The sequence below is a fragment of the Crocuta crocuta genome, unplaced genomic scaffold, assembly GCF_008692635.1.
Source record: "Crocuta crocuta isolate KB4526 unplaced genomic scaffold, BGI_CrCroc_1.0 scaffold93, whole genome shotgun sequence".
Taxonomy (NCBI): Eukaryota; Metazoa; Chordata; class Mammalia; order Carnivora; family Hyaenidae; genus Crocuta; species Crocuta crocuta.
This window is the reverse complement of record NW_027529641.1, coordinates 8,848,566-8,867,584: the sequence shown is the minus strand read 5'-3', so window position 1 is coordinate 8,867,584 and position 19,019 is coordinate 8,848,566. Positions and strand designations below refer to the sequence as shown.

Below are 19,019 nucleotides of genomic sequence, written 5' to 3'. Positions count from 1 at the left end.
CCGTGAGATCATGACCTGAGCTGAAGTCAGATGCTCAACGGACTAAGCCACTTAGGCGCCCTGGGACCTCCACTTTTTTTAGGCCACTTCAGTGAAAAATGTAGAACTAAGCTTTCCCGGCAAAGAGCTCCATTATCCAAGAATGAAAGCGTATGGGTGAAATCCTCTTGGCGCAAATTATTACAATGTGCATTTTGAGATTTTACATTCCCTTTCCCCATTCTAAAATTTTAAATAGCAAAAATGGTCCTCAGCAGTTGTTTGGTCCTTGGTGAATTTTTCACACAATATTGCATACCATAAGCTGCTCTTTAAAATAATTCAATAGAAAGTACTAACATATTTTTTAATGTGTTGGATACTTCTTAACCACAACCAGTCCTGTCTTGTAAATGAAATAGGCTAATAGTGAGTTACATTCCAGCTCTCATAATTCATTAATTCTATGGAGTAGGGTAGGATTTAGCTTTGAGAGTTCAAGAGAAAAACATACTTAATATGGCTGAATGCTTCTCTTTCAGAGGCTGGGTCCACCAAACACACTTCATTTGCTGGTGAGGGATGTAAAAAAGGTCAGTCTGCCATTTTGTAATTCTTACCCATTGGCATCTTTCAATAGAGATTTTGTATGAAATTTTTTAAATTTCTAAAATGTGTTGTATTATTAGAGGCATAAGAAAGAATGGATTCCTTTCTCCATAAAAGAGTTTATTAGAGTGTATTATGCTAAGCAAAATAAATCAGTCAGAGAAAGATAAATATCATATGATTTCATGCATATGTGGAATTTAAGAAACACAACAGATGAACATAGGGGAAGGGAAGGAAAAATAAGATAAAAACTGAGAGGGAGGCAAACCATGAGAGACTCTTAAATACAAAGAACAAACTGAGGGCTGCTGGAGGGGGGCTGGGGGGTTGGGCTAAATGGGTGATGGGCATTAAGGAGGGCACTTGTTGGGATGAGCACTGGCTATCATATGTAAATGATGAATCACTGGTTTCTGCTCATGAAACCAATACTGCACTGTATGCTAACTTGAATTTAAATAAATAAATTTTTTAAAAGTGTTAAAACTAAAAAGAAAGTATCATTTTTAAGTCTCATGTTCATCCCTACACATGCTAGGCTCATGTTGAATGACTGATTATGGCACCTTGGCACCATTACCAAGGCCTGGGGCAACAGCCAGGGAGGTGTCATCTTACCACTGACCTGAGCCTCCATCTGTCATTGGAACCCCATGTTCTGTATCTACTTTAAGATTTGCTGCTCACTCCTTCACTGAGCCAGTTTCCAGAAGGAACTTGCCTCATATCATTGTATGGGTTCTGTGAACTGTTCTCTCATTAGTGAGTGATAGATGTTTTCACCCCTTTCCACTGCTGCTAACTACTTACAGTCTGTGTTCTTGTAGGATCTCGTTTATTCACTGTTCTGTCATGTTGCCACAGGCTAGAGAATTAGATTGGGTTAATGTGTGAGTGATTCATTTTGCTAGGATGCAGTCCCTGGCTTGCCAAGTGTGGAATGTGTATTCATATTCTGAGCAAGAGAAAATGACTCAAATGAGAGAATAGAGTTTTCAGTCAGAGTCCCAGATAGTTTGGCCATCCTTTACACAAATGTCTCCTAATAATACAATAACTCAGCTTCTATAGACACTTATTGGACAGCATAGGATCCATGGATCCAGGAACCAAGAGCGACCAGCAACCTTGCTTCTCCCATAAGGAATCCGATTTCCCGGAATTCTTAAATTAGGAAGTATAAACATTCAAAAGCCACAGCTACCTAAGTTCAGACCCGACCATTTCTCACCTAAATGGCATCAAGAAGCCTCTTCCCACCTCCAGTCCCATGCCCCCTGACTATCCCAGTCACAGGAATCCCGGACTTAAAATCCTCCAAAGTCTCATGAAGTTCAAGGTCCTTCCAAGAAACTTGTACCTCTGGGCATAGTAGGGTCAACATCCCCTATTCTCTTTCATCACATCCCCACCATGGGGTACACACATGCCAGGCTCTCTTGCTCATGACTACTGTTCCCTTCCTCTTGTCCCTTAAAGTTTCTGCTCTGCCTGCTCCTAGCTACCTTGAGTGTGCCTTCTGCAGGAAGGCATTACTTACCCTCCCACCTCTTCACCCAGGCAGAGTTCAGGAGTTCAGGGCCAAACTCACTGTCTGTAGTTTTACCACCTCCTCCAAAACAGTGAGCTCCCTAAGGGTAGGGCTATATCTCCTTATCTTAGCATATGGAATCCTAGATGAGGTCGAGGATCAGGAAAGAGGCTGAACAAACTCATTGATGCCTGAGTGAAGGGTCTGGTAAATGTGGCCAGTTCTAATGTAAAGGGAGGACATTTGGGGGGCACTTGGGTGGCTCAGTCGGTTAAGCATTCAACTCTTGATTTTAGCTCAGGTCAGGGTCTCATGGCTCATGTGATGGAGCCCCATGTCAGTCTCCACACTGGACATAGAGCCTGCTTGGGATTCTCTCTCTCCCTCTCTTTCTGCCCCTCCTCCACTCATGCTCTGTCTCTAAATAAATAAATAAATAAATAAATGTTTTAAAAAATAATAAAGGGAGCACATTTGGGATGTGTAATTTCCATACAATAAACCCAGGTTCCCATCATCATTTCAGCCATGTGAAATTAAACAAGAAATACATGGCACTTAGCAAAAAAAAAAAACAAAAATCTTTATAATCAACTGGTTATCTCTGCCTCCTAGATGAGTTAGCTGTCCAAGGACTTGAATGACTGGCCATTCTGGTCTCAACATACCCCATTGTATTTTGTTGCAACACTCTGCCCCTTCACCAACTCCCAGTCACACCAGATACTTTATGGGGCTTATATTCTTTTCTTTAAGTTTATTTATTTATTTTGAGATAAAAAGGGAGTGAGCAGGGGAGTGGCAGAGAGAGAGGAAGAGAGAGAATCCCAAGTAGGCTCCTCACTGTCAGCTCAGAGCCCCACATGGGGCTTGTACTCACAAACCATGAGATCATGACCTAAGCCAAAACCAAGAGTGGGACATTTAACTGTGGGTGCTACCCAAGCACCTGTCAGGCTTATGTTCTTACTGATATCTGAGGGGTCCCTCAGAAAGTCACAAGGCACTGTGTAGAGTTTCTCTAAGAAATTCCCAGCCCCAGGGATACTCTACCATCCCGCTGCCTCCCCATGAGGCCTTGTTCCAATCACATGGGTCACTTCCTTCTTCAGCAGGAAATCTGGACTCCAGGCCCCTGAAGCCAGCTTCTCCCTTGTAAGCATCTAGCAAAGCTCTTCTCAACACAGTTCATCTGCTCTCACAAAGGAGGTCCCACCACGGCTACACCATATCTCCCCTACATCTGCATGTGGACACTGCAGGCCATTTTGAGTCAGCCCATGGACAAGCCTAGGGTTGTCTTACAACCCTGCAGTCTTGTGGGTTTCTAACTCTTCTCACTGGGAAAGGTTAACACATTTTCTCCCTCAGTCATATGAAAATAGATTGAATATTGTTTATTGCCCCATTCCGCACATCAACACCTAAGTTGTGGGCAGGGATGGCCACCTACGCCCAAGGTGTATGATGAAGACCACACATGGAGAGCATTCTGAAAGGCCTGAGACACAGCTTCTTTTCTTCCAGGGCAACCTGCCACCTGATTACCACATCAGCCTCATCGACATAGGCCTTGTGCTGGAATACCTCATGGGCGGGGCTTACCGCTGCAACTATACTCGGAAGAGCTTTCGGACCCTTTACAACAACTTGTTTGGACCTAAGAGGGTAGAACTAAGTGAACATGTGGTGTTCTGTGGTTCCTAGAGTCACATGTTATCCCTTGCTGTCCTTGGCAATATAACAGCCTGTTCAAAGCCAAGTTCATTACTTCATCCCCAAGCACACTTGCCCTTCCTCCTGTAGCAATTTCAGGTATGAGGCTGCATGGTCCCTGGAGATGCCCAGGTTTCACTTGGAGCCTTTAGCAAGGCAGACCCTCAGCCCATCAATTACATCTGCCCTCTGTCCTTTATCTACAATAGCCTTTTCCCCAGGCCCCCTTGTTTCTGCCCCCTCCAATCCATCCTACCGCTATAGCAACCTTTATCTTCCAAAGCAAGGGACGTGACCGTGCATTCCCTGCTCAAATATTTCCAGTGTTCCCCACCACCTGAGGAATCACCACCAAGCTCATTATCACATCATCCAAGGCTCTCTGACAGTCTGAGAACTGTCCCACACTGTCATGGGGGAACCACAAACCTCCACCAAAATAAAATTGTACTACTATACCAGCCATGTCTTTCCTCTAATCAAAATTCCACACACACATATCACAAGCCCAACTCAAATGTCAGATCTTCCAGGAAGCCCTCCTCTCACCCCTCCTCCACCCCCCCATATAGAGCTCCATGTCTGCATTTCTATTAGTGAACTTCTCTGGTTCTACCTGGAGTAAGGGTCATGTGTTATCTGCACATCTTTCTCCTTAACTGATTTGGCTGTCAGAAGTTGTTTCTATACTAAAGGTGTTCTTTTTCTTGAGTATTATGCTTAATTGTTAATGATACAAAGTATTTTTTAACCTCAGATTATGTCCCCTACTAGCCACACTACTAATGTACTACTAATATCACTGCTACTAACATTTGTTATCTGATTAAATGGATGTTTTTTCCTCTTCTATTATGCAGCCTAAAGCTCTTAAACTTCTAGGAATGGAAGTAAGTAAGATTTGTTTTCATTGATTTTATATCTTTCTCAAATATATGTAGGTGTCTTTGTGTTATATTTATTTAACATAAAATTGAGTTTGCTTTCAATGGATCAATCCACCACCACCCCGCACACCAACATTTATTTAGATAGTATAGTCAAATAATAGAAAAAGATAATAGACATTCCAAAAAAAGGTAAAAACTACTTAATTCATTTTATAGAGTTAGTAAAACCATAATTTCAAAAGTAGACAGAGAGTAAACAAACAAAAGAGGCCCACACAATCATAAATAATAGTGAAAGAAATTCAGTGGCATATTTTAAAAGTTCTAAACAAGTAATTAAAGTTTTCTAAGAATGCAAGTATAATTTAATGTTAGTAAATTTTTAAGACTATTACATCACATCAAGAAGTCAAAGAAGGAAAACAGTAAAATAGCATTTTTATTTTTTTATTATTTTTTAATTTTTTTATGTTTTATATTTTATATTTGAAAGAGAGAGAGTGCACTAGCAGGGATGGGACAGAGAGATGGAGACTGAATCTGAAGCAGGCTCCAAGCTCCAAGATGTCAGCACAGAGCCTGATATGGAGCTCAAACTCAGGAGCAGTGAAATCATGACCTGAGCCATCCAGGCACCCCTAGCATTTTCCAATAGACACAAGAGAGGAACTGAAAAAAAAGTAAAACAAATCCCTTAACTTTCTTAAAAAGTTTACTAGAAAGAAAATGATAAAATAAAAATACCCTCTGATGTGATTAAAATACATGTATACTTTATAGTAAAAGGAATCTATTACTAAACAGTGGTGGCCTGGAGTCATTTTTATTAAAATCAAGAACAAGACAAGCATGCCCATTATCGTTGGCATTGTAATGAACCCAATTAGTTTTTTAAAGTCTTCTAGAAATTCTACCACATGAAAAAATAAATGTCAAAGAAAGAATGTAAAAAAGGGAAAATATAATGACTTTTTTAAAAACTTGAAAGAGGGAGAAAATGATTAGGGCAAAAAATGTTATTTTGTATCTAGAAAATCTAGGAAAATGAACTAAAGTTCTCTCACAATAGTGCAAAAGTACCCAGAAACCAACTTAACAAGGAACCTTAAGAACAAAGCACTAGACATAAAAATACGTGCACATGAATGGAAGAAACACAGCATATTAGGACTACTGTAAATATTCCTCTCAAATAAATTCATGAGTTAAATAGCACCCAATTTCTGTATGGATTCAGGGTAGAAGGTGTCAATTCTATGTTCACCATGAGGACTGATCATTAGCATCATCACATCCTTGTTGATGGGCTTGTAGTCCAATCAGGGCTGTGATATGGGGCTTTCCCTAATTTCCTATTCTTTCAAGTTCTTTATGTCATGTAGGGTTTGTCTGTTGGGTGAAGGTTCATCTTTAAAATAGTCTGACTCCTATTCTTAGAGGTATACCTTTTACCACCTTTATAATTTTATGAGTCCATTCAGGCTTTCTATTTTCTAGAGTCAACTTTTGTCATTTAGATTTCCCTAGAAAATAGTTAATTTCATCTAGACTTTCAAGTTCATTGTCATAAACCTTTACATTGTATTCTAATTATTTCAACCTCCTCAATATCTTAGCTGGGTACCCTTCTGATTTAAAAAAAAAAAAAACTTTTAACGTTTATTTATTTTCTGAGAGAAAGAGAGACAGAGCACTAGTGGGGGAGGGGAAGAGAAGAGGGAGACACAGAATCCCAATCAGGCTCATTTCTGTCAGCACAGAGCCTGACCTGGGCCTTGAACCCATGAACCGTGAGATCATGACCTGAGCTAAAATCAAGAGTCATATGCTTAACCTAAGCCACCCTGGCACCCCTGTACATCTTTTCCAAAGAATTAATATACTGAGTGAAAACCACAGATGTATTTATGGAATCTCTTTTTTACCACAGACAGAGGGGTTTTCCTTTTTCCAGTAATCTTGAAATCTTTTGTTGCACACTTAAGGCAGAACCGGGAAAAATGTGCTTGTCTCCCCTCAGGATGATGAGCCTCCAACCAAAGGGAAGAAAAAGAAAAAGAAGAAGAAGGAGGAAGAGATCGACATCGATGTGGACGATCCTGCTGTGAGTCGATTCCAGTACCCCTTCCACGAGCTGATGGTGTGGGCCGTGCTGATGAAACGCCAGAAAATGGCGATCTTCCTCTGGCAGCGAGGCGAAGAGTGTATGGCCAAGGCCCTGGTAGCCTGTAAGCTCTACAAGTCCATGGCCCACGAGTCCTCCGAGAGTGAGCTGGTGGATGACATCTCCCAGGATTTGGACAACAATTCAAAGTTAGTGTCTCAAGGGAATTTAAGAAGCAGGAGAGGGGTGCTGGGGTGGCTTAGTTGGTTAAGCGTCCAACTTCAGCTCAGGTCATGATCTCACTGTTTGTGGGTTTGAGCCCTGCATCGGGCTCTGGACTGACAGCTCAGAGGCTGGAGCCTGCTTTGGATTCTGTGTCTCCCTCTCTCTCTGACCTTCCCCTGCTCATGCTCTGTCTCTCTCTCAAAAATAAACAAACATTGAAAAAAAAAGAACCAGGAGAGATTATTGTCCTGAGTACTTGTCCCTTTGGGGAAAGGTTGGCAAATATAATTTTCACTTAAGTACAATTATCCTTTTAAAAAATTTTTTTAATGTTTATTTTTGAGAGAGAGAGAAACAGAGTGTGAGTGGGGGAGGGACAGAGTGAAGGAGAGACACAGAATCTGAAGCAGGCTCCAGGCTCTGAGCTGTCAGCACAGAGCATGACACGGGCCTCGAACCCACAACTTGCGAGATGATCATGACCTAAGCCAAAGTCAGATACTTAATCAACTGAGGGACTCAGGTGTCCCACATACAATTTTCTTTAAAGCTTGTTCATAAATCATTTTGTCCATCATGTCATTATTCTTTTTCTCTCTGTGGCATTTATAGGCTGTCTTTTTTTAAATACTGCCCTCTCATGTGAACTATGAAACATAATTGTAGGGACAACTGGCTGGCTTGATTGGTTAGGCATCCGACTTTGGCTCAGGTCATGATCTCATTCATGGTCCGTGGGTTGGAGCCCCACGTTGGACTCTGTGCTGACAGCTGGGAACCTGGAGCCTACTTCAGATTCTGTGTCTCCCTCTCTCTCTGTCCCTCCCCCAACTCTCTCTCTCAAAAAAAAATAAACATTAAAAAATTTTTAAAAGAAATGTAATTTTAATGCAAAGACCATGAAACAGATTTCCATACAGAAACACACAGAAGGGTACAACTCTGGTGAGCAAGTGCCCCTGGACTTGACCTTTCCAAGTGCATCTCAGTTTTTCTCCTGCTTAGGTGGGACAGGACAACGAGAGGGGCCTGCAGTTGGGAACCTCCCTTTTCCCAGGCCATTAGGCTATGATAATACCCCATAGGGTAGGCTCTGGCTAACTGGGTTTTCCTTCAGTCGGGCATTGTTAAGGAGACCAGAGTAAGCCAACATATTTCAGAATGGTTCCTTTTCCCCTCCCTGTGCTGGCAGCATGAGGGGATTTTTCTCTCATCTTCTCTATGAGAACTTGATGGAGCTCTTGGAGGTAAAACTCACAAAAATGTGAGCACACTTCNTTTTTTTCTTTTTTCTTCTGCTATTCATTGTGAGAACCTGGTAGACCTTCAGGAAGTGAAACTCACAAAAGCATGGGCCCCTTCTCCTGGAGTTATTAAGTCTCAGACTTGTCCTCAAGGAGCCTCCAACAATTTATCAGTTACAATTTGGGTTTTCCTGCTCTAGCTCTGGTTCCAGAGGTTTCTGATTTGGTACATGAGTCTCTATATCTGCTGGTCTGTCCCCTATAGTTTGGAGAGCAGCAGTTTGCCCTGTGACCTCAATTCTCTGATGAATTTAGAAGAGTTGTTGATTTTGTTTGTCCAGCTTTGTACTTAATGTTAGTGCAGAGTGGTGACTTCCAAGCCCCTTACATGCAGAACTAAAAACCAGAAGTCCCAATACAACTTTATAGACTCACGAACTTGGGGCCTAACCAAGCAACTCTGCCAATATCCAACATCTTCGTTTTCTGAAGCACACTGCTTTTATTTTGGACTCAATGATTTCTAAAGTCACTAGTTGATTTCTAAATATTGGGAATTCAAGGCTATCTATAAAAGGGGGGATGCTCCCATCTCAGTGGGTTGGTAAATACCATGCCTCTCCTTCCTGGAGGATTGTCATGGTAATGTGTCACCTCATAGCTGTGGAACCTGAGACCAGAGAGTATTCCTCTTCAGGGAACAGACAAGGCTATTCCTCCACACGGAATTCCTCCCTTCTTCATCCTTCAGCTCATAACTGGAATAAAATCTTACGGAAAATGGAGAAACAAAAACAGAACAGGGTGATCACTCTGGGACTTCATCTTAACCACATTCCATGAAAAATGCTGAAGGTACAGGGAAGGTACAGGGACAGTCATTGAATATTTCAATGAGGGTCGTGTAGAAAATGGGATAAAGTTTATGTTTACAATTCAACTTGTCATCCTCTCCTCCTCTGCCTCCACTTGGCTCCCATTACTTCCCCCTCCTCCAACCACTGGCCCTCACTGCTCTAGGCCCCCATGACAACTAGAACTTGTCTCTATTATAGTCCTGAGAGCATTGAATTCTCTTGTGAATTCTCTTCTGTTATTGAAGGATGGCACACAGGCGAGGAGAGGCACATGGACAAATGTATGGCTTAATGACTGTTCACAAACAGAACAAACCAGGATGACCAGCCCCTAGATCAAGAAACGGGACCTTACCCAGATTTGCCAGCACTCCTGGTGTCCCCTCTCTGTATCCTCCACAAAGGTAGTCATTATTCTGACTTCCATTGCCATAGAGCTTCACTGCCCTTTATGTCTGCATTCCTGTTCTGTGAAGACTTGAGGGAAGGGACTTTGTCTTCTCATCTCTGAGCGCCTGAGACCTGAGGGGCATATTTGGGGTCAATCTAAACTCCATTTGCAGCAAGAGCAGTCATCCCCCCAACACGACTGAGCCCCGGCCCCAGCCATTCCCATCTGGCAACATACCCCAGGAGCTTCCTGAGTGCAGAGGATTGGAAATCAAGGATTCTGTGTCCTGTGGCTCCATGATGTGCCTGTGGATATGTCTTTCTCACAATGTGTGTGGCCACTGCAACCTCAGCTCTGACTGTGTTCTTTTCCATCCAGAGACTTCGGCCAGCTTGCCGTGGAGTTGTTAGACCAGTCCTATAAGCATGATGAGCAGATTGCCATGAAACTGCTAACCTATGAGCTGAAGAACTGGAGCAACTCCACATGCCTCAAGCTGGCGGTGGCGGCCAAACACCGGGACTTCATCGCTCACACCTGCAGCCAGATGCTGCTAACAGACATGTGGATGGGAAGGCTGCGAATGAGGAAAAACCCGGGCCTAAAAGTATGTATGGCTTATTGTCACAATGGTAACAAGTGACACTTGTGAGCTCTTACTCTGCAACTTGCAGACCCAGGCACTTCCTGTGGATTATTTTGTTTATTCCTCTGAACAGCCTCATGAGGGAGATGCTTGTCTTACAGATGAAAAACCAGAAGCTTCAAGATTAAGTGACTTGCCTAAGATCTGAGCTGGTAAGGCATGAGTCCAGGACCTGAACCCAGGTGTTCTAATGCCAGACCTAACTGGTGTGCCTGACTCAGAGATTGGAGCCCACCTTAACTAACCACACCCCAGGACAGGCCCTCTTCCTGCCATTAAATCAGGCACCTGAACTCTGTTTCTATAGGTCCCCTTACAACTCTGAAACTGTGTGATTATTTTTTTAATGTTTATTTTTATTTTTGAGAGAGACAGAACATTAGTGGTGGAGGGACAGAGAGAGACGGAGACAGAATCTGAAGCAGGCTCCAGGCTCCAAGCTGTCTTCATAGAGCCCAACGCGGGGCTCGAACTCACGAACCATGAGAGCATGACTTGAGCCAAAGTTGGACACTTAACTGACTGAGCCACCCAGGAGCCCCTGAAATTGTGTGATATTACTTTAATTGGCAATGTTTCATTATATGGGGTTTTTAAGAGAATATGAAGTTGTAATAGGGTTTGAAAGGATGTAATGGGTACAAATTGTATTGTGATCAAATCTTGGCTCTGCTGTTTATTACTGTTAACTACTAGGTTATCTTAAGAAACCCAGCTTCTTCATGGCAATATTATGCCAATCTCATGGGATTGCCATGAGAGTAAAGAGAAGACATCATATGGTACACTGTGCAGTGTGGTTCTGGCAAATAGAAGGCATTTCATTTCTTAAAAATATGAATGTTATGCCTTACCCCATATTAAAACTGAGCAGTGGAATTAAAAGTCTGTCAGATTAAATGAGTATAAGGAGTCAGTGAGATCCAAGAAGGAGGTGCTCAAGAAGAACAGAAATAGGTCCAATAAATAGATGGAATGACCAAAAAGCTACAAGTATCAGGGATAAAGTTTAAGGAAATAACAACAGCTTCTTAACAAGAAAATCCTCAATGAGAAAGTAGAAGGGGGATCAAATTTCAAGTAAAACAAAAAATGCACACAAAAGTTAAGCCTCAGTTATTTCCAAATTAAAGTTTAATTTAATTAAAATTAAAATTTGGAATGATTTTGAGCAACTGGTAGTGTGTAAAAAAGACCATTTGACCTCTAATACAAAGAACATGAGCCTTTAGTGGCACCAGAATTTTACATTAAAATTGCCATATGGCCACACAATAAAAAATATTTATATAGTAATAAAAAATGGAAATGCTTTTTATGGGTTTTCAGTTTTTGGAATAGTCCCATAGACAAAGCACTGAAGATTCCAATATGATTCCTAAACAGAATACAAATGCCCCAAGTATGAAAATACAAAAAGCAGACACCTGGGTGGCTCAGGTCATGATCTCATGGTTTGTGGGATGGAGCCCCACATCAGGCTCTGAACTGACAGTGCAGAGCCTGCTTGGGAATCCCTCTCCCTCTCTTTGCCCCTCCCCCACTTGCTCGCTTTCAAAATAAATAAATAAACATTAAAAAAAAGAAAATACAAAAAGCAAAGGCACAGATGGGAAAAATTGGATGGTAGAAGGAGAGGAGGAAGGGAGGATGATGAGAAGGATAATATCCCATATTATACCGTGGGGAATCAAAACTATCAAAAGTTGTTGAAACAAGAGATAAGGATTTCAGTTCATGCTATAAAGTTACAAAGGTAAATTTGTACGAACTGAAAACATTCATGTGGCTGCTAAAAATGGGAGCAGAGTAATAGATGAAACAAGATCAAGTCTTGTCTAAAATAATAGGATGCCAGGGCACCTGTGTGGCTCAGTCAGTTAAGCATCCAATTTGGGCTCAGGTGATGATCTCACAGTTCACAAGTTCGAGCCCCACACTGGGATCTCTGCTATCAGAGTGGAAGCGCTTCAAATCCTCTGTCCCCCTCTCTGTCTGCCCCTCCCCTGCTTGTGTACTCTCCTCTCTCAAAAATAAATAAACATTAAAAAGATAGGATGTCAATAGGTAGTACTTAAACTAACAAAGAAATAACAATAAAAAATGTCACTCATGTTGTTAAAAATATGAAATTATTAATAAGAACTAAAACCAGAAGTAGTTAAAAGTGATTATCTCAAAATATAATTCAAAAATCTTTCTTGAAGACAAATGATATGAAATTATATATTGAAAAAACACATTCTAAACCTGAGTGTATCAACCTAGAACAACCAACATCAACCCACATTTTTATTTATTTATTTTTTACAAATAGTTTATTGTCAAGTTGGTTTCCATATAACACCCAGTGCTCATCCCCACAAGTGCCCTCCTCCATGCCCATCTCCCCCCTCCCCCCCACACCCATGAGTCCTCAATTTGTTCTCAGCATTCAAGAGTCTCTCATGGTTTGCCTCTCTCCCTTTCCCCCACCATTTCCCCCCTTCTTCTCCTCCATGGTCCTCCATTAAGTTCCTCCTAATCCTCCTATAAGTCAACACACATTTTTAAATTACTGGATCTTAATGAAAAAGAAAAAACTCTCTGGACATCCAGGCAAAACACAACAACAACCAAAGCAAAAATGACTTATAAGGGAAAGAAAATTAGATTATCATCAGACTTTCAGCAGCAACCACTTATGTCAGGGAAAAAAATTGGATTTATCATATAAAGATGCTCCCAGAAGGAAAATGACAGACCAGGATTTTATATCCAACAAAAGTGACTGTTAAACAAAAAAGATACACAGAAACCATTACCAACAGGCAAGAACCCCAGGAAATATTGTTCCTATGAGCCCTTTCTGAAGACTCTCTTAGGGAATGAGATTCCAAGAACCAAAATAACCAGAGAGGCATCAGTATAAGGACTAATGGTAAGCTAAGGACTAATGGTAAGCCTCAGGTATATATTTACACATATTGCTGAGACTAGGGGAGGGTTAAGAGGGAGAGAGTATAGTATGCAATGGCTATATATTCTGATAATATAGATACAATACAACCTTTTTAAAAAGGAGGAGAGAGGGGGAGATGGGCATGGAGGGGGCCACTTGTGGGGATGAGCACTGGGTGTTATATGGAAACGAACTTGACAATAAACTATTTGTAAAAATAAATAAAAAAATAAATAAATAAAAACAAAAAAAAGGAGGAATCAGAGCACCTATGCAAAAAAAAAGAAAGGGTAACTTTTCAGTAATCATAATCAATAGTAGTAGTATTGATATCGTTATTCTGAAACTGTAAAGTTAAAACAACTGAACAGGGATATTTTAATTCTATCATGTCTTTCTTGGAGAACTAGGACTCAGTGTGTAACAAAAAGAAACACAGCTATACTCCTTCTATAGTATGAAGATCATCAGTATGAACTCATTCTATCTCTGATCACTGAAAAGCCTAGATACAATGACCTACTGAAAAGCAATGAACATCTCCAATGCCCAGTTTGTGGTCTTGCAATACCGTTTTCCACTAACTGGAGCCAGAACTTCTTGGAGAAATGGTTCATTCCAGGTCTGGAGCAAGAAAATTCCAAGATAAGCCTGGAACATCTTGACATACCAGATGGCAAAGAAGCCATCAAAGATCATTAGGGTAAGAACAGGGGGACAGAGGAGCCCACTTGAAGAGGCTACCACTGGCCAAAATGGACATTCTGTTCTATTTCTTTGATCTAATTGTGCACTTATACCCTACTATCTTAATTATTGATTTTTATAATGTAATTTTTAATGGATGGTAGATGTAGCCCTTTTGTGATATCCTTAATAACAGATCACTGAGGGGGCGCCTGGGTGGCTCAGTTAAGCATTTGACTTCAGCTCAGGTCATGACCTCGCAGTTAATGGGTTCAAGACCCACATTGGGCTCTGTGCTGACAAGCTCAGAGCCTGGAGTCTGCTTCAAATTCTGTGTCTCCCTCTCTCTCTGTCCCCACCCCCCCTTGCTCATGCTCTATCTCTCTCTCTTAAAAATAAACACTTAAGGGGCGCCTGGGTGGCTTAGTCAGTTAAGCGTCCGACTTTCGCTTAGGTCATGATCTCGCGGTTCGTGGGTTCGAGCCCCGCGTCGGGCTCTGTGCTGACAAGCTCAGAGCCTGGAGCCTGTTTCAGTCTGTGACTCCCTCTCTCTCTGTCCCCACCCCCCCTTGCTCATGCTCTATCTCTCTCTCTTAAAAATAAACACTTAAAATAATAATAATTTATTAATTTATACAATATAATATATTAATGTATACATATTTAATAAATAATGTATAATATAATAATAGTTTATTATTTAATATTACAACATTCTAATGTTTTATTATTTGATAATACAATAATATGTTTATTATTTAATAATATTATTTCATTATTTAATAATATTTTATTATTTAATAAGAATATTGGAGACACACATCACAGTTATTTCTATATAACATATTTTTTATCTACTTCACTATCAGTATTACTATATTTTATTTATTTGTTCTCATTTATTATATTTTAATTTAAATATTTACCTGCTTTGAAACTCAATGTAAGCTCTTTGTTTTAAGATATAATTCTACACAATACTGCTTGCTGTCTATCTAAAATAATTTGATGAAAGTTCTTAAAGTTTTCAGTCTGCAACTCTGTGTATCAAACCAAATAAGCCACAGAACACCAGAGCAGAGATAAACCTGTTTTAGGACAACTCAGTTTGTTGAGTAATGCCAAAGGTCATAATTTAAAATTTTTATATATACTAGGAAAATTTTCTAGAATTGCCATAGCTTAAAAATATAAAAATAAAAAATAATTTTTTTCTCATCCTACATAGGTTATAATGGGGATTCTTCTCCCCCCTACCATCTTGTTTTTGGAATTTCGCACCTATGATGACTTCTCATATCAGACATCCAAAGAAAATGAAGATGGCAAGGAAAAAGAAGAGGAAAATGTGGTCAGTGATACCCTTGATCATTATAATGTCACTTGACTTTCATTCTCAAAATTGTTGAGATTTCTCTTACCATGAATTTAGAAACCACAGTAATTGGGGAAGTGTGTATATTTCTTTATTTTTAAAGGTGCCTATCTGTTAAAACACTGTGCGTTTCCCATTTAGCAACCTGCTTGCTGTGTGCTGTTCTCTGTTTTCCAGGATGCTAATGCAGACGCTGGTTCAAGAAAGGGTGATGAGGAGAATGAGCACAAAAAGCAAAGAAGTATTCCCATTGGAACAAAGATCTGTGAATTCTATAATGCTCCCATTGTTAAGTTCTGGTTTTACACAGTAAGGCCTCCTCCTTCTCATTGGCCATTGAGCATGTTTTGAATATGCAAGATTGTTAGAATCAAGAAACATGTCAGAGGCTTTTAAAAATGTTTTAAAATTCACTGAATTAAAATGAGTTATGAAAACAAAACTGGGACTAATTCAGATCTTCACCTAAAATTGTATTTGGATATCTTGTCCTATATCTTACATGCATGTAGGAATGGGGCCATCCTAGTCCCAAATACACCATTTCATAAAGCAAAATAGTCCTGTTTGCTTAAGATGAAGGATTTTTTTAACGCCTTCAGTAATATAAGCTTAGGGAACTATAGCTTTATTTTTAAATAAACACAGATGACTTGTGATTTAAAGAGCAGACTCACAATGCCATTTTTTTTTTTCCATAAAACTAGTGGGGTCACTAAAAGAATGTGGTTGAACCCAGGTCATAAATTCCTAGAAAAGGGGAGCAAATCAAGGCCTCTTCATTCTGAAATGCACACCGAATTGACTGCTGTTTGGCTGCATACTCTCCTTTAGCTGCCTTTGATGACCACTGTCTTGACATCCCCAATAGTGCAGTGCATCTATAACCAGAGAAGCCCCAGCCTTCCACATGCATGCTGGTACATCTGCAGATGGGCAGATGGGAAGGCTCTGGGGGAACCTGCCCCAGCTGTGGGAGGTCTCAGCAGGCACACAAAGGCTCCCACAACCCTTGCAGTCTGGGGAGGTCGAGACAAGACTACTCATGAAATCCCAAGCACCAAGCTTCAGTCTCTGCCAGGCAGGCCCTGGCACTGTGTTTCCATTTGAGACTAGGCAGGACAGGCGATGGGAATTGAGAAGCTAGATCCAAGGCTGTGAATGAGGCAGTGGGGTAGGCAGTGGGCAAGAGGAAGGCTACATGTGCACCCAAATCAACCATGCACCTGGACACCCAACCCTTTGGTAGCCACACCTGGTGTGGCAAAGTCACTGCTACCCACCTGCTCTAGTCAGAACCAGCTGAGCACCAGTCTGGCCTTCAGGAGAGCTCAGCATAAGGTGGGGCGACACAGCAGAGGCCCCCCAGTGTCACCCTGCCCCTCAGACTGCTAACTCTGGCCTATGGGAAGGTGTGACATGTTTTATAACTTCCCAGGGGATTCTGACCCAGCCCAATTTGGAGAACTCTGATTCTAACTACTCCTCTAAGGAATAAATCATGGATTCAAATAAATCTGTATTACTGGTAAAGTTTATACAATTAGGAGGGGTGAGGGGTGAATCTTAAAAAAAACTGTCAAATCACAAATGAGCAATTGCTAGAACACCCCCTCCACTCCCAAAACTCCTGAGGAGGTTTATGCCAGTGAGAGGCTCTGGAGGTGAAGATTCATCAGCTCCACAGTGAATCAACCTCAGACAGTCCACTTCAGACCACCTCCTTCCAACCTGATACCTCACTCCCATTTACCTCCAAACTCAACATCTTTTCTTGCCACAAAGGTAGGAAGCTTCCCATGGCCACAGCAAACTACAGTTATGTGAGTCCTACCTGGGGGGACTCAGGGCAGCTCTGTGCACCGGGGCAGACAGCTCTCACCCCCTCCCTTCTAATCTCCCACATCCACTAACAGTGAAAAGATTCAAGAGGGAAATTTGTAATGCAGGGAGAAAAAGTGACATTTTCCAATTTCCAAGAATGTAGAAGGCACATCAGTGAAATATTAAAGGTTTCCTGTTTCTCATAATTTTTGTGCAGCTCTATAATTCCCCCATGAGGGTGATAGTAGCCACAAATACATCTTCACTTAGAAGATGAAATTTCAGTGCCCATATGATCCTAAGTATAAAATGCCTCCCAACTTACATCAAAGTTTATCTGCACTAGTGATACAGAAAGTTTCCTCTAAGTGAGTCAGTCCAGCTGGAAACGAAAATTTGTTCTTGAAGAACTGTTGACCTGAAAACAGGATTTCAAAAGTGTGTTTCCAGCACATGTTATCTCCCCAAACACTACTAACAGTTGTTCTGCCCTTTAGATATCATACTTGGGTTACCTCCTGCTATTCAACTATGTCATCCTGGTGCGGATGGACCGCTGGCCTTGTCTCCAGGAGTGGATTGTCATCTCCTACATTGTGAGCCTGGCATTAGAGAAAATACGAGAGGTGATTACTCCAAAGGCCCTTCCCAGCCCCACTAACTGATAACTTTAATTCATATATAGCTTCTTATTGTAAAAACACTTCATGCAAATCACGAGTACAATGGGACCTTTTTCTCTTTTGAAGTATCCCAATCCCAATGTATTCTATTCCTTTGCATAAGATTTCTATGTCTTCTGCTTCCAACTCAATTTGAATTTGCAAATCAAAACACAAGGCAAAATAAATGTTCAGTAGCAAAAAAAAAAAAAAAATACTCTTAGTGCCTATAAAAGCAACAGTAAATGCTACCAGATACCTAAGATAAACCAGTTTCTACAACTGGTGCTTTCTGGGAACTGAACCTAGAAACAGAGACACAAGATGACATTTTTCCTACAACTTAGGACTCAGAATCATGCCTGGGATCCCTCTACTACCTGCAATGGGATTCTTCCTTCTTATTAAGAAAGGGCTCTCAGGAGACTCTGAGGGCCAGGTACTTTTCTAACATCATCCACAAGTTTTAATTCACTACACTAACTTGTAATGGGGAAAGCTGATATCCAAGAAAATATGGATTTGAACTGCAAAAGGACAGAGGATTTCACCTTTTTTCCCACCTGACATAAAACCAGTACTATTGTTTTGCAATTACTAACCATTTCTCTGAACTGAAAAAAATATTACTGGCAACTTCACCCCAACAGAGTTTGATGCTGTCAGTCTAACAAGAGCCTGAGAAAGAAAAGAAGTGCCAAATCCAATATTTTACAGCCCATCTCCTTTGCTACTATGCTTTCTTTTCTAGTTGAGCTTCGTTAGACTCTGAAGATGTTACAAGTGGGGTTTCCCAAATGGCCTGCCATACCATCCCTAATGCCACCATGATCTAGCTGAGTATTAGCCGCCTGCTAAGATTTCCTCCAGTTACACACCCCCTTGGGTAGCCCTCAGCCAATATGAACAAGTTGTTAAACTAGTGAATCCCTTCTGTGTTGGCCAAAAAATGGCCACCACCCCATCCCATTCATGGGGTCCCCAGGACCTACCCAGTCTCCATAACTAAAGGGGTACCACGTAACACAGCCACCACACCCACCCCAACTGCAGAGTCCATGGGGCATACTCCATGTGTACCTGTGCATGCTGGTTTTTCAATATTTTCAGTTTTACTCTGAAAATAGTGAATTTTAATCAGGGGTGATTTTTAAAGGGTAATATCTCAAGTAGGAAAATCATTTAATTTTTTCTCAACTTCTCCTATCTATGTTGCAAAGGAATTGTGGCAAACAAACATCTCCTAGCCCAATTCTGCCATCTACACCAGGTGGATTACCCTTTTGTGAGCCCACATGGGTCTATCTCCCCTCTAGACTTTTCCTCCTGGACTAA

The 19,019-nt window shown here is 41.1% G+C and overlaps 1 protein-coding gene across 1 annotated transcript in view; it reads left to right on the top strand.

Annotated features, from left to right (window-relative positions):
- The window catches only part of TRPM1 (transient receptor potential cation channel subfamily M member 1), a 101,678-nt gene that overhangs the window by 53,821 nt on the left and 28,838 nt on the right, over window positions 1-19,019 (top strand). The window contains 8 exon segments of the mRNA XM_077762354.1: window positions 522-572; window positions 3,650-3,790; window positions 4,699-4,728; window positions 6,749-7,041; window positions 9,928-10,156; window positions 15,052-15,174; window positions 15,376-15,507; window positions 17,520-17,648. Coding sequence (XP_077618480.1) covers window positions 522-572; window positions 3,650-3,790; window positions 4,699-4,728; window positions 6,749-7,041; window positions 9,928-10,156; window positions 15,052-15,174; window positions 15,376-15,507; window positions 17,520-17,648 — 1,128 coding nt within the window.